Raw genomic sequence first — 15,581 nt, 5'->3', positions numbered from 1 at the left:
TTTGCTGAGATCCATCAGAGGAATCACTGTCTACAGCAGCTATAGTCTTGTGAAATGTATTTCTTAAAAAATAAGACTTGGAAGTCGAAATGACTCCTCGATTCATGGGCTGCAGATGGATGTTTGTTAGCAAGTATGAAAACAACATTAATCTTGTACATCTCTGTTAGATTTCTTGGGTGACTAGGTACTTGTCAACGAGCATTCATATTTTAAAAGGAATCTTTTTTTTTCTTTTCTATTACAGTATATATCTGATTCCCCTATAAAAACTACAAGAAGCTCTCACATGGCTTAACCAGAGGCAACATGAATTTTAACATTTGGGCGTATTTACTGTCTTTTTATTTCACAATTTTATACATGGCATTTACATTTGTAATTTTATGGGAGAGAATTGACTAATTTCGGGGACTGACTCTTTATAGAAGAAGGTTGGGGAAAGAGGTCAAAAGCTTTGACAGCCTACAGCTTTTATCATCCTACCCACAGCTTGTCTCATTCTGTCCAGTTTTAACCATCTTGATTTTAGCATGTTTCCAATCCTGTTTAAAAGCTACACTTTGGGGCTTTAGTTGCTTAGTATCATTCATTAACAAATCTTGAGAGCTCGCTATCTTACTGGAAACAGGGCCAGGTTACCTAGGTAACTAGAATTGCTAGTATAACCCAGTTCTGGAAATTCATGGAAATCATTTCTTGAAGGTGAGATCAAATAGTACTTATTTCACCTGGATATGCATTAGAATTACTAAAGAAATTTTTTAAATGTATATTCCAGAGCCTACTGAATTACAATCTCAGGGATTGAGAATGAAGCTTGGGGTTGTATATAAATTTTTTTTTTTTTAAGATTTTGTACTTATTTGACCGAGAGAGACACAACGAGAGAGGGAAGACAGCAGGGGGAGTGGGAGAGGAGGGAGAAGCAGGCTTCCCGCGAAGTAGGGAGCCCAATGTCAGCCTCAATCCCAGGACCCTGGGACCATGACCTGAGCCAAAGGCAGATGCTTAACAGCTGAGCCACCCAGGCGCCCCAAGGGATTCTATATATTTTAAAAACTTCTCAGCTAATTATGGATCAGCCAACCAAGCACTGGTTTGAAGGAGGCATTTGGGAACTATTGAAATAGAGAATCAATTACAGGAAACACATACATGATTAATGCAAGTATCAAATATACAACTGTAACCTTTATTTTCCTTTTTAGATGTCAAATGCAGCTTTACCTTTGGCTACTTAATTTAAAATTTTAAGGCCCAATTCTTAGTGCCCTTTGAAGAATTTCTGCATTCCAAATTAGGAACGCAAGTGACATTATTAGAGTTGATATTTATTTAGAGCTTGAGGATCTTTGGCCAAATCTATCATACTCTTCTACAAGATAGAGGATGCTACATTTTCTTCCTCATAGAAATCATTTCACACTCTGCTTTAAGAAGGATTGATTTCACATTTTATTTGCTGTTAACCTCTGCTGATGAGGTGTTGTGTACTTTTGTCAGACGCGAGAGTGTGTGGAGCAGTTACAGCTGGAAGACCGGGTTCTCTGCCTCCATAGTCGATGGCGAATCCTCTATGCAGGACTGGCAAATGGCACTGTGGTCACCTTCAACATAAAGGTTAGTGTGTGGGGGAGAAGGCTGCATTCCCATGTCACTTGAAAGTAGCATGTGTGTGGGAAGAAGTAGAAGGCAGACATTTTCCTGTTTTCTTGTGTGAGAAAACAACAGAATGAGCTGCTACTCAAAAACTGTTATCTTCTGGTATAAGTGAAACAAGATCCTTCATTCTGTCTGCTCAGGCCCAAGTGTGCCAGGACCAAAAGGTAACTCTACTAAATTAAACCAAGCCTGATGATTTGGGGCCAAATAATGAGTCATAGGTTGAACTAGTCTATCTCATTTTAAGAATGACACCATGAAAAATGAGCTTAAATTCTTTTGAGTATGACATTGATGTGGTCTGGAACTGATTTAGGGTTTCATGAGGATAGCCCATTCTGTAATGTGAACCCAGTCATAGGTTTGCCTTTTGCTCCTATGGCTTCATTCTTTCCTAATCCAAAGATAAATTCATTTGTTGAGCAAACCTTTACTGAGCATCTGTTATGTGCTAAGCCTCAGGATAAAGCTTAGGAAATGAGGAAGGACCAGTTCTTGATGGCCCTATATGCTTTGTTTATGTAGGTGGACTTCCATCATGTGGGCTTTAAAGTAGGAGAAACATGATCCAATTTGTATTTTAGAAAAAGTCCTTCTGGAGTTGATGATAGGAAAATACTGGTACTAGTAGAGGCAGGAAGATCATTTAGGAGGCTTTGTTGTAGAAGATGAAGTAGAAAGGTCAGACTAAGGATGAAGAGAAGAGAATGGATAAAAGATGTAAGAGGGGGCGCCTGGGTGGCTCAGTCGGTTAAGCGACTGCCTTCGGCTCAGGTCATGATCCTGGAGTCCCAGGATCGAGTCCCACATCGGGCTCCCTGCTCAGCAGGGAGTCTGCTTCTCCCTCTGACCCTCTTCCCTCTCGTGCTCTCTATCTCTCATTCTCTCTCTCTCAAATAAATAAATAAAATCTTTAAAAAAAAAAAAGATGTAAGAGGTAGAGTTGATGGATTTGGTTACTAAAGAGTTGTAGCACCATATCCCAAGGTCATCTGGTCATCTTTTTTTTTGAGTGAGAGAATGTGAGTGTGCCAATGTGGGGGCTGGGGGTGGAGAGCAGGAGAGGAAGAGAGAAAATCTTAAGCAGGCTCCACACATGGAGCCCAACATGGGGCTCAGTCTCATGACCCTGAGATCATGACCTGAGCCGAAATCAAGAGTCAGATGCCTAACCAACTGTGCCACCCAGGCACTTCATGGTCATCTTTTAACAGTATGTTACAATGTTTCCTGTGTTGGGGCGCCTGGGTGGCTCAGTTTTCGGCATCTGCCTTCGGCTCAGGTCATGATCCCAGGGTCCCGGGATTGAGCACCGCGTCAGGCTCTCTGCTCTGCGGGAAGCCTCCTTCTCCCTCTCCCACTCCCCCTGCTTGTGTTCCCTCTCTCGCTGTGTCTCTCTCTGTCAAATAAATAAATAAAATCTTTAAAAAAAAAAGTTTACTGTGTTATGCCCAATTATAGTATCATTCATATGTTTAGCGAATACCTACCAGCTCTCCTTCCACATGTGAGCTGGAACCACTGCTTATAAGGGATACAATAAAATATGTCATGGCTTTTGCCTTTCAGAAGCTTAGAATCAAGTTAGAAGAATCTAGCACATAGATAATCAAGTGCCAAGTTATTTGGTTCACTCAGTAGGAATAGATCACAGACGGGTCATTAGTGGAAGTCGTTGCGTTCCATATGTGAAGTGTTAACAGCCTACATTAGATTCGGTTAGGGCAATAGAAATGAAGAAAGAATAAGTTTAAAATAGTTTAAAGGATAAAATTTGATAATTGCCTCATTCTCTTTCTGAAGAGTAACGCTATCAAAGGTGGACAGAAGTTAGGAACAGGACTTCTGAGGCAGGATGAGGGCAAAAAATTCAAATGGAAATGGTCTTTAACTGGTTGACAAGCAGAGAAGATGGATCTTGACACAGAGATTTGAATCTCTGCGGACATGGGAATTTTGAAGCCTTGTGAGGGCTGGGCCCTTTTTGGATTGCCCATACACCTAGAATGCAGTGCTTCTGAGGTCTCAACAGAAAGCCAGGGCTATTTCTCTGTGCTGTCCACCAGTGGACCCTGAGCTCCATCAGGCTGTCTCCCCAGCACCTAAGATGGCTGAAGTCATTGCTTAGCCCTGGAGGCTCCCAGCTGCTGGGAGCTTAGTGCTTAGTTTCTGGGAGTTTCACCACTTGTGTGCACCTGAAGTTCCTATCTATTTATTTATTAAAGTAATCTCTGCACCCAATTTATTTATTTATTTATTTATTTATTTATTTATTTATTTACTAAACTAATCTCTACACCCAGGGCTTGAACTCATGACCCCAAGATCAAGAGTAGCATGCTCCACCTCCTGAGACAGCCAGGCAACCCCCCCTAAAGTTACTTTTGAGAAGGGGGAGACTTTATGAACAAGATTGGCGTGGGGATGAGGGAAGCAAGATTTGAGGTAAAGGAGTGTTTGGGAATTCAGGATGTGACCATGCCACTGTGACTGATACAAAAGGCTTCTCTAGTTCACTAAATGATGTCAGGAGAGATAACATAGAACGAGAAATCAGAAGAACTTGAGAATAACAGAAAGGTGGAGAATGAGAGACTCTTACCGAAATTATCTAAATAAGTAATTCTCAGTGGAGAAGTTTGGAAACACATGACTGATTGCATAATTTTTGATGACAAAAAAGTCAGGGAATGAGTTTCTGGGTCTATGGCATGGAAATGGTATTAGAATATGAAAAAAAAGTTGCTCATTCATTATCATTAACTTCGGGGAAGTGAGCAAAGGCATAAAAAGAGAATCAAGTGCTAATTATTAGATCAGGTAGTGTAGTTTGAAGTTAGAAATGTGTTTATAATGCACAAGTTTGCTGTGCCCCACTGGAAGGGGGGAGGAGGGAGTCAGGAGTTGGAATGGGAATGGCAGAGGTTGGGAAGTTAAAGATGGGTGGGGTATGAGAACTTAAGTACAGGTAATAGAATTTAAGAGTTTGTATTCAGGTAGTGATTTGGGTTAGTTGATTTTGACATTTACCACCTAAGTTGCTTTTACTTCATATGATGGTGGCTTATTTTTCAGAACAATAAACGACTTGAAATCTTTGAATGCCACGGCCCTCGGGCTGTCAGCTGTCTTGCCACAGCACAGGAGGGTGCCCGAAAGCTGCTCGTCGTTGGGTCTTATGACTGTACCATTAGTGTTCGTGATGCACGGAATGGACTCCTCCTCAGAACTCTGGAGGGCCACAGCAAAACCATTCTTTGCATGAAGGCAAGTACAGTGCAAGAGAAGAGGAGTTGGTTGTCTGGCACAAATAGAAGGGTTTGGGTGACATTTCCCTTATTGTCTAATGCCTTATTTAGAACACATCATCTTCAAAAGAGCAAAGAGATTACAGTGCTTTTCTTTAGGTTTGGGTCACCAAGGGATGGACTATATTTTACTATATTAACAGAGAAACAGGTGTGTTTTATCATAGAATGTAGATATACTTTAAAGCCCTTCTCGGCTATTTCGCAGTCATTCTGAAGAGACAACAAACCCAAAAATACATTGTCAGTTCCTCACAGTACCTGGTGGTAGGACGGAAGTTTCACTTTAGAAAATTTGTCTGAGGAACTTATTATTTTATCCCTAGTTCATGCTCATGTCAAAGTAGGTTAGAAATTAGAATTCAACAATGTGCTTTACAAGTTACAGAGAAAATTCAGAACCTTATACCAAATCTAACTCAGTGAATTTTTTTCAAGGTGGTGAATGACCTTGTGTTCAGTGGCTCCAGCGATCAGTCAGTTCACGCCCATAACATTCATGTAAGTTGTGTTGATGTAAAGAAATCTTTAATGGAATGATGGTTAAAGGTTGAGGGATTTCTCAGACCTCTTGCAATTTAAATGAAACCCTTTTTCCAGGGAAAAGCTTAATAATAATCCCTACCTGCATAAGCTCTTGGAAGATAGTGAGCACTATCTGACCTCATCAAAATGTTTAATGGGGGACAGATTCAGAGTTTATGTAAGGTTTAGTTTATCTCATTTAAACTTGAGATAAATTGAGCATCTGAGGCTCTGAGAAAGTGGATATGTTATGTAGTTTAAAATAGAACAAATAAAAACAGCTGAGAGACTCTGCTCAGGTCATAGAGACAGCTCTGTGAAGCTCAGTGCCTGAGCTTTAAACCTGAGGATAATGCAACCTCAGGGACTTGTCCAGATGCAATAAAATGATTAAAAGTGGAAATACTTCAAAACCTATAAAATACATACAGATAGAGTTGTGGGCCTTCTCTTTCTATGACACCAGCTTCTCTCCATCAGGATACATTTCATATATCTTGTATTACCTATATTGTAGTAAATGCTTGTGTGAGTACTTCATCTGTTAAAATTAGTTCAGCTACATTATGTACAAGTAGCTTCAGAACGATGACTTTTGGAATAATCGAATCATAAATCTCCAAAGTCAGAAGGAATCTTGAAAGTCAGTCTAGTGACTTGTTTCTTTTTGGATGCAGACTGGTGAGCTTGTGCGGATCTATAAAGGTCACAATCATGCAGTGACTGTGGTGAATATCCTAGGAAAAGTGATGGTGACCGCTTGCCTGGATAAATTTGTTCGTGTCTATGAATTACAGGTAGAATTTAGATCCACTCTTTTGCTTGAACAATTTGGGGAGAAGGTCTGTTTGGGTTTGGTGTTAATCTTTTTTTTTTTTAATATAGTAAGATGGGGTGGGGCCCAGAAATCTGCATTTTTCACAAGCCCTCTAGATAATTATGAAGCAGATGGTCCGTGGACTACACTTTGAGAAACATGGCTCCGAGGTTCCTGGGGAGGCTCACAGAGGTCAATACCGGATGGTTTCCAGACTGCAGCTGTAGTCTCTAAAGCCTGTTTAGTGCTCCTTGTGTGCTATTTCAGGTTTGAGACTTTGACACTACACAGAAATTAGTTTTCTCATTTCCAATTACCAACTCCTCCCTTGCGGACTTACTAGAAAGATTGTGTTTCTGTGAAAATGCTACTGTGCCTCAGCTTGTAGTGCCTTAGGGATGGTTTTAAACCTGCCAGAGGCCTCCAGGGATTAGGCTTATTAAACACAGGGTATAAATAACCTTAATTCTCTCTCTGTTTTTTTTCTCCACCTAAGTCCCATGATCGACTGCAAGTTTATGGAGGACACAAAGACATGATTATGTGTATGACCATCCATAAAAGTATGGTGAGTGTTATTAGCCATGTCACATACTGCTTTTGAATGTGTTTACTAAAAACTACAAACTGATAATAATGGTCCTGTTTATCACTTCCAAAGATGACATCTGTTTCTGACATGCCTCATTATTGAATGTTTTTCTGTCTTGGCATAATATCACTGAGAAGTAACCCAGTGACATTGTTGAATATTCTCTTTGCTATTAATAAGCTAAAATAATTACAATAAAAATCTGATACCACCATTAAACAGAAAATAAGTTTTAAGATGTTTCCCCTAAAAATTTAGTGGTGCTTTTTCCGGAGACATTACAATCCAAACAGAACATTGGAATAGAGTCTGGAGATTTGGCCAGTACGGCATAGCGAAAGCAGACCTAAGAGTAAAAGCTAATTCACTCAACCCCGCTAAGCCTTGATTTATTTTATGTTTAAATTATGTGGTTGAACCAGAGTGGATGTTTTCTAGATTCTGAGCAGTAGAACCGCTTGTTGCAACGAGAGGCAGATGGCTACTGTGTGGCGCATGGTGTAGCACACAATGCTCAGGAGCCTGGGTGCACAGCTTACAGTGTGGGCAGGTGCCTCCCAGCCCGAGCCCTGCTACTGCTCTCAGCCGGTGTCTCAGGAGTGGCTCTCTAAGGAGCATAACTTCAGTGTAGCCCCACCAGAAATACTTACCCATGGTAGGACGTGCGGCTGGCTTTGCTGTAGGTTTGTGTTTTCTTATAGCCAGCACAAGGAGCTTCTGACATGTATTTTGAGGAAGTTTAGTAGTTGTTTTTTTGTGTGTTGTTTTGGTCTGATATGAGAAACCTCTTTTTCCAGATTTATACTGGCTGTTATGATGGCAGTATTCAAGCTGTGAGGCTGAATCTGATGCAGAATTACCGTTGTTGGGTAAGGAATGCTTACCCCTAGGCTAATTTATAGATCTTCATTAGCATCAATTAAGCATTTTTATATTTGAGCATCTACTTTATGCCTCCCACTGTAGGACAAGGAAGTTTATTTTTATTATTATTTTTTTAAGATTTAATTTAGAGGGTGGGGAGAGAGAGTGAGCATGAGTGGGAGGGGGAAAGGGAGAGAGAATCTTAAGCAGACTCAGCACTGAGCATGGAGCCTGATGTGGGGCTTGATCTCACGACCCTGAGAGCACAACCTGAGCTGAAACCAAGAGTCGGATGCTTAACCAACTGCACCACCCAGATGCCCCAAGGAAGCTTATTTTTAAAAGCTAACAATAAAATGCTTCCATACTTCTTTCATGAATAGTCTAAGATTAGATAGGAGGTATGTCTATATATCATCCACTCAGAGGTCATCTCTGTGGTGGTTTTTGTTTGTTTTATTATAAATCAGTACACGCTTACAAAAATATCAACAATACAGAAGTACAGTTGACCCTTAAACAGTGCAGGGAGGGCATCAGACCCTGTGCAGTTGAAAATCCACATATAACTTTTGACTCCCCAAAAGCTTACCTACTAATAGCCTACTCTTGATCCGAAGCCTTACTGACAACATAAACAGTCAATTTACACGTATTTTGTATGTTATATGTGTTATATACTGTAGCCTCACAATATGGTGAGCTAAAGAAAAGAAAATGTTACTAAAATTTAAGAAGCACCGCCTGGCTGGTTCAGTTGGTGGAACGTGCGACTTGATCTCAGGGTCATGAGTTTGAGTCCCATGCTGGGCGTGGAGCCTACTTAAATAAGTAAATAAAATAAAATCATAAGGAAACGAAGATACATTTACAGTACTGTACTATATTTATTGAAAAAAGCTCATGTATAAGTGGACCCCATGCGTTTTGAAACCGTGTTGTTCAGGGGTCAACTGTATGTGAAATAAAAAGTTGAAGTGCTTATTTTTGTGACCTGCTCACTATCTGATACTCATTCCTCAGGGATTTCACGTGTTCATAGTTTGGTTTGTGTCCTCATTGGATTTTGAGGCAAATAAATTAGATTTGTGTCCTCATTGGATTATAGGCAAATAAAAATGTGTATTCTTGAAGGTTTTAAACGTATGTTGCCTAGGCCAAATTGCATGGTTTTTATTTTGGGGGGGAGCTCCACACTTTTACACTATTCCGTATAGGCCTTAAGTTGTTTCATCAGTTCTGATATTAGTGGTGATCAGAGAAAAGTTTCTGGCACTGATCTTCCACTCCCCACTCCGCCCCGGCCCCCATACCCTAACATGTTGTTTTGCAGAAATAATGGAATGGAATTAAAATACTCTCCATTTTTAGATTTGATTTAGACTTGTCTACAGCCTGGTTACTTTGCAGCTTTTTACACGTTACTGTGTTTGCTTTTTGGTTTTCTCAGTGAAGGACATAAAATATAGTACAACAGAATCTAGAATACAAATAGAGGGTTAATTTTTCTAGAGAAATGGAGAAAATACCATCTGGTTTTAAAGTTGGAAGGGATGGAATAGTGCTACAGGAAAAACTCAGATTTGCATTATTTCATAGAAATGAACCTGTTAGAATTTTAAGATTTTTTTTTTTTAAAGATTTTATTCATCAGAGAGAGAGAGACAGCGAGAGAGGAAACACAAGCAGGGGGAGTGGGAGAGGGAGAAGCAGGCTTCCCACGGAGCAGGGAGCCCGATGCGGGGCTCGATCCCAGGAACCTGGGATCACGACCTGAGCCGAAGGCAGATGCTTAACAACTGAGCCACCCAGGCGCCCCAGAATTTTAAGATTTAAAACAATCAAGCTGGAGGGGGAAAAAACCGAGACAAAGAGTCTTCATGCTTTCTGACTAACGAGTGAAATTGAGAGCTGAGCCACATTTTTAGTAAAGTAGGAATTAAAAAAAAAAAAACAGAGGGGCACCTGGGTGGCTCTGTTGGTTAAGCATCCAACTCTTGGTTTCAGCTCAGGTCATGTTGTCAAGGTTGTGAGATTGACATGTGAGATTGACACCCAACCCAAGTTGGGTACCATGCTCAGTGGGGAGTCTGCTTGAGATTCTCTCCCTCTGCCTTTCCCTCTCCCTACTTGCATGCATGCTAAATACATACATACATACATACATACGTACATACCTAAAATCTTGAAAAAAAGATTGCAATTCAAGTGATAAAGATTCTCAGTAAATTCAGGTTTCCAAGGCATAGTTTTCTTTGTCAGACATTTTTATTTTCTCAAGTTTACGAGTCAGCAGTTCTCAGAATTGTGAAATACAGCCCCTTCAGTATTAGAGAGAGCTCTTAGCCTTTTTTTTTTTTTAAGAGATTTCATTTATTAGAGAGCGAGCAGGGGGAGAGGTGGGGGAGGGGGGAGAGAGAATCTCAAGCAGACTCCCTGCTAAACATGGAGCACGACTCAGGGCTCGATCTCACGACCCTGAAATCATGACCTGAGCTGAAATCAAGAGTCAGATGCTTAACTGACTGAGCCACCCAGCACCCCACCTTTTTTAAATAAATGGACTAAGGAATTCATTTTATGATGGCAAGATAAAAAATAAATGTGGCTTAAACTAAATTTTATGGTAACTTGCCTGTCAATATTTGCTAACCTTTTCGTCTAACAATGTGGCTGTCTGGGTGCTTTGCCTTCTCAATAGAGCAGAGTGTGAAGACTTTCCAGTCTTTTCAAGGCTCCTCAGAATATTGGTAATTAATGTGGATGCCTCTGACTTTGTTATATTTTCTGGCCAAGAATAAAGAATAAGGGGCTTGCTTTTGCTTCCACAGTACTTAAAAGATACAAGTGAGGACTGCTGTAATTGTGATTGCATGTTTCCTGTACTGTTTTTCCCTTACCCTTTCATTGTCTTTCTCCTCAGTGGCATGGTTGCGCTCTGATATTTGGCGTTGTAGATCATTTGAAACAACATTTGCTTACTGACCATACAAATCCAAACTTTCAAACTCTGAAATGTCGCTGGAAGAACTGTGACGCTTTCTTCACTGCTAGGAAAGGATCCAAACAGGTACATGAGTGGGACCTGAGGCCGACCTGGGTCATTCAACGGCTCAGAGCAGGCAGACCTTTTTTGCCTTAATTAGAATGTTCAGAATTGCAATAAACAGGGAGAGTCTAGGGATTTTCGTTTTTATTATTATTCATAGATTTGGGGAATAGCTTAATGAGGTTTCAAATGATGAAATAGGTAGTTTTTGAGAAAGAGCCTAAAGAGAATGTTTTCTTTTTTAATATTTTTTAAAGATTTTATTCATTTATTTGACAGAGAACACAAGCAGGGGGAGCGGCAGGCAGAGGGAGAAGCAGGCTCCCTGTGGAGCAGGGTGTCCAATGCGGGGCTTGATCCCAGGACGCTGGGATCATGACCTGAGCGGAAGGCAGTCGCTTATCCGACTGAGCCACCCAGGCGCCCCAAGAGAATGTTTTCAAATGTTTCAAATCCAGTAACTGGACCTAGAGGATTATTACTGTGTTCTTGTGTAAAGTGCTGGGTCCTAATCACCTTCCGTGTATGGATCTTAGAATGTACCCGTGAAGCTCTCCTTGGCTTGGATTTCTTCTTGTCTTACTAGCAACTTTTCTCTCACAGGCCCCTTTCCCTTTATTCCTAGGATGCTGCAGGACACATTGAACGACATGCTGAGGATGACAGCAAAATTGATTCATGAAGTTTTTTGCCTCCCATGTTGGGAAGTTATCATTTGAACTAATTTTACATCGGCCCTTCACAGAGGCCACAGTCTTCCCTTCCCCAGAGAATCAGGGAAGGAGAAAGTGGTTACTAGCCAGGCTTACCACTAGCATAAGTCTGGGCAGCTCTATGGGATGATAGTTACACATTAAGTTCTTACTGGAGGTTTGTCAGATTGAAACAGATTTTAAGGAACTATACTTCTCTGGGACAGCATGGAACGTAGTAATCTGTGCTACTAGTATTCTCCAGATGTTGATTAAAGATACAGATCTTAATTGGCTACCCAGTCTGACCCTAATCATATGTATTTTTTTAATTGCTTTCAGTTTGCAATTTTTAGTTTATGGTCTTATGATGGTTTAAACCTGTAGTCCGGCTTTTAAGTACAAGTTTGTGCAAATGCTAGATTTTTAGGATCACTTTTAATTTCTTTAGTACTAATAACTGGGTATTTAAATTAGAAGCAACTAGTTCCCTTTCTTAACAATTACGTGCAGTGTGTTTCACTATTCTCTTGCTTTGTAGGTGGACAGAGCTGGCTTTAAATGCCAAAGGGACACACAGTAGATTTTCAACAGCTAGAGTGATTGCTCTGCTGGTTATATTTTAGGAACTCAGCAAATCACATAATGACAAGTCCTCACAGACAGCACTTCCTAGCGAACGTCTGTGCACATTTTGATGGGAGTGCTCAGTTCAAGACAGTGCACAGACCTAACATCTACCTTGCAATGTTGCTGTTAGGCCCGGGTGCTCATGCTGCAGGTATTATCAGGCCTTTCGAACTGGAATGTAGCCTTTATCTTCCTTTCCAGTGTCTGACTCTCCAGGCCTGCTGCTGTGTGAAACCTCTTAGTTTGCTCCATTGCCAAACCCTCTCTCCCCTGCTCCCTGGCTGTGCCTAGACTCTTGGCAGCCATCACCTACTTCCTGTAGGCTCCCAGGGTGCTTTTCCCCCACCTGCAGCACCCAAGATGGGGGACTTAGGATAAAGCATCTGCATACAGTCTTTAGGGGCTCAAGCAGGCTTCTTAGAGACTGATTTCTGAAACTGGAATCTTGCCTTCACCTCCCCTCTTGATAGCAAAGAAGAGTGGAGTATGATGAAGGGAAAGACTCCACTTTTCCACTGAGAGCCGCCAAATTAACAAAGCCTAGTGAGACTGCTTTGTTTTTTGGAATTTCTGTGGACTCTTGAGAGAATCTATAGAAGTGTTGCTTTCCAGCCTTTTGTTTCTGGATTCTCAAGACTCTGAAAGGTTCTTCAGAGAGCTAGAAGAAGGGAGAAGAGCCCAGTGCCACATACCAGACTTGGGGATGTGATGCATACTGTTTTCTGGGATTGCATAGCACGCAGGTTTCTCTCCACCCCTGTTCGTGTGCACACATCTACTTGCAGGTCTTCACTCCAGCTCTAGGGCTGGGGACTTCACTGGGCTTCATGGATGGATTTCAGGAGGGTATGAAATTGGACGCAAGACTAAGGATGTGTTCTTTTTTTTTTTTTTTTTCAGGAAAGGCTCCTGAAAAAAAGGAGCTACTACCAAATAGTGGCCCCATGAACTATTTACGTCTGTCCTTATGAACGGGAAAACTTTTTTTTTTTTTTTGACCACACTATTGATAGTTGCATGATACTTGAGAGAGAACAGAGAAGATTCTCTTGTATAAAATGTCTTTGTGTTGTTTCTGTCTGAGATGAAGAAGCTTTCTTACCTCTCCCCCCCATGTCTTGTAAGAATGACCAGAGCAGTCAGGCTGTTGTGTGGGTTTGAGAAGGGCGATTTCCCAGGAAAGCATACTGGAATTTATTACTAAACCTGGCATTTTATTCGGGGTTGTAGTGAAGCTGCATTTCCATGTTGACTGGGCAGTGTGCTAAGAAAGCCTTGCGCGCTCTGTTGCATAGGTGCCCTTCTGTCCTGCCTGAGGACATGTCTGAAAAGATGAGAGTGCTGGAGCCGTTGTGCAGCAGGAATGGATTATGTGAGGTGTTGGGCAATCATGGGGAACCTTTGAAGGTATGAACAGACTGATATAATCAAGTAGCAGCCAATTCGGGTTTAATTTTGGTAGAATTGTGCACTGCCTGTCTGCCTTTGTGTGTGCAGCTGTGAATGTTTCTTGTACGTGTGTATGGGTGTGGGCACCTATACTTGTAATACTTTTCCTCATTTCACAAACGTTTTTTTTTTGAAACCCTGCTAATAACATCTTTGTTTCAAGAATTTGTAGAATTATTTTAACCCCAGGTTAGTGTGTTATCCTAAATGCACTGTTCTAGCTGTCGATTTAGAAATAAAAGCACCATAAGCATCTTGGCTGCTTATGGTTGTGTTATTGTTTTTAAGAGTCTTGAAGGTTATGCAGAACTTAGGCTGTTTTTTGTCTTTTACGGTGTCTTAACTGCTTCTAGCCTTCCGTCTTCCCTTAGAGAAGAGCGGTGGCTCAGGTTTTTGTATTGACTTGGTATTCAGTACTTAAGGAAGAAAAGTGTTACATGACCTGACAAAACCCAACTCATTTCTTATAGGGGTTGGAGGCCATTTTGAGAATGTTATCCTTAGTTGCCTGTGCCTACTTCTAATGGCCAGAAGCCAAGAAAACCATGGTATCCGTCCTTTGTTGTAATGGCAGTTTACGACAAACTGTCAGTCACTTCAAGTTTTATCCAAAAGTTTTTAATCAGGTTCAAAGTGTGTTTTGACACACTCCTCTACTGAGTTATACAGCAGGTAAACACATAAGAGCAAAGAATGATCTCCACCTGATGTTACTTGAATTCGAGGGAACGCCATTGCTACTGCACTCCTGCTTTTGTGGGGGAAAATGTTTTTCTGCCTCAGAAGTTAACAGTTGAGTGTTTAGCTCCTGACCTACCTATAATGTATAGGCAGTACCATTGCTGTTTAAGTGATTATACTTAAGATATTAATACCAAAAGGGCTTTTTTGTTTTGGTTTTGGGGTAGATTATATAGTAGACAACTTTAGTGACTAGGTATGTGGATGATGTGTTGGGAGGAGGTATACAACACTTAGTGGAATGGTATGGTATATATTATGGAAGAGAATACATTGGAGGGGAGATCACAGTATACTGTGAAGTGGGATTAAACACATACCCTCTGGTTTGCGCATATAACTGTAGTTTGTATAGGCAGACTTAACAAATTTTGTTTCTGCTACCAAAAGGAGAGCTCCTAGAACTGTTATGAAGGCCATGCCTGCCACGTTGGTAAAACTGTGATTTTATCCCTGCCCCAAATCATCACGATCTTCAGGCTTTCAGAGTGACTGTCTAATGGATAGGGTAGAAGCTACAGTGGAGGTGATTTGGACTATACTGAGTTCCATGTGTAAGTGGTTGTGAAATCCTGGTGTAAAACAAACATAATGCTTATTAGACAATAACCTCTGACCTCACCTCCAGCCTCCAAGTATATGGCCCTGCTGGGTCACATGGCAACTAAAGTTTCCTAGATTTGCTTTAAATTCAAGGTAGTAGCCCAGTTGAATTGGTGGGGAAGGAAGTCAAGGAGGAAAGGCTGTTGAAGAGCTTTCTCCTGCTTAAGAGAAATATATGCCCTAGAGCTGCTCCAGTACCCTTGGTATCTGAATTTTTTTATATATTGAATATGGATTAGAAGAATGAAATCAGATGACATTTGACGGCAAAAATGTTTATAAGCAAATAGCTTAGCCTTCTTACATTTTGGTATAAAGCTGTGAACTTCATAACTTTGTAAAGCAAGATATAAAGCAAATACAAGAGGAAAATAAAGTACTTTTACTAATTGTTTACTTTTGCTACCTTATCTGCTTACTAATAGCCAATCCTTTTTCCTCCATGTCAGTATAGACAGCAAGAAGGAAAGTGGGTGGAAAACACAAGATGGTTATAGATATACCACAGACCACAGTCCGGATAAGTTTGGCAAACAGCTACATTTAAGGATTTGTCCAAGGTCATAAAATAGGTCAGTCATTTAGTGAAGGAGCTAGAATTAAAACTACGTCTTCGGGGTTCAAGATGGCTGTGTAGGAAGACCTT

At 40.9% G+C, this 15,581-nt stretch overlaps 1 protein-coding gene across 4 annotated transcripts in view; it reads left to right on the top strand.

Moving 5' to 3' along the window:
• Positions 1-15,331, top strand: part of ZNF106 (zinc finger protein 106) — a 70,293-nt gene extending 54,962 nt beyond the window's left edge. For 3 of the 4 annotated variants that reach the window (XM_027569903.2, XM_027569902.2, XM_027569898.2), the window contains 8 exons: positions 1,507-1,623; positions 4,741-4,932; positions 5,412-5,474; positions 6,176-6,295; positions 6,812-6,883; positions 7,705-7,776; positions 10,695-10,841; positions 11,446-15,331. In XM_027569903.2, the coding sequence (XP_027425704.1) occupies positions 1,507-1,623; positions 4,741-4,932; positions 5,412-5,474; positions 6,176-6,295; positions 6,812-6,883; positions 7,705-7,776; positions 10,695-10,841; positions 11,446-11,502 (840 nt within the window). In that variant the 3' untranslated portion in view covers positions 11,503-15,331. The remainder of the gene's footprint in view (positions 1-1,506; positions 1,624-4,740; positions 4,933-5,411; positions 5,475-6,175; positions 6,296-6,811; positions 6,884-7,704; positions 7,777-10,694; positions 10,842-11,445) is intronic. The other variant, XM_027569901.2, reaches the window with a different exon arrangement.
• Positions 15,332-15,581: the final 250 nt, after the last annotated feature.

This window comes from Zalophus californianus, chromosome 6 (assembly GCF_009762305.2).
Source record: "Zalophus californianus isolate mZalCal1 chromosome 6, mZalCal1.pri.v2, whole genome shotgun sequence".
NCBI lineage: Eukaryota > Metazoa > Chordata > Mammalia > Carnivora > Otariidae > Zalophus > Zalophus californianus.
The sequence above is the reverse complement of the archived record's forward strand: the minus strand, read 5'-3'. Positions and strand labels throughout refer to the sequence as shown.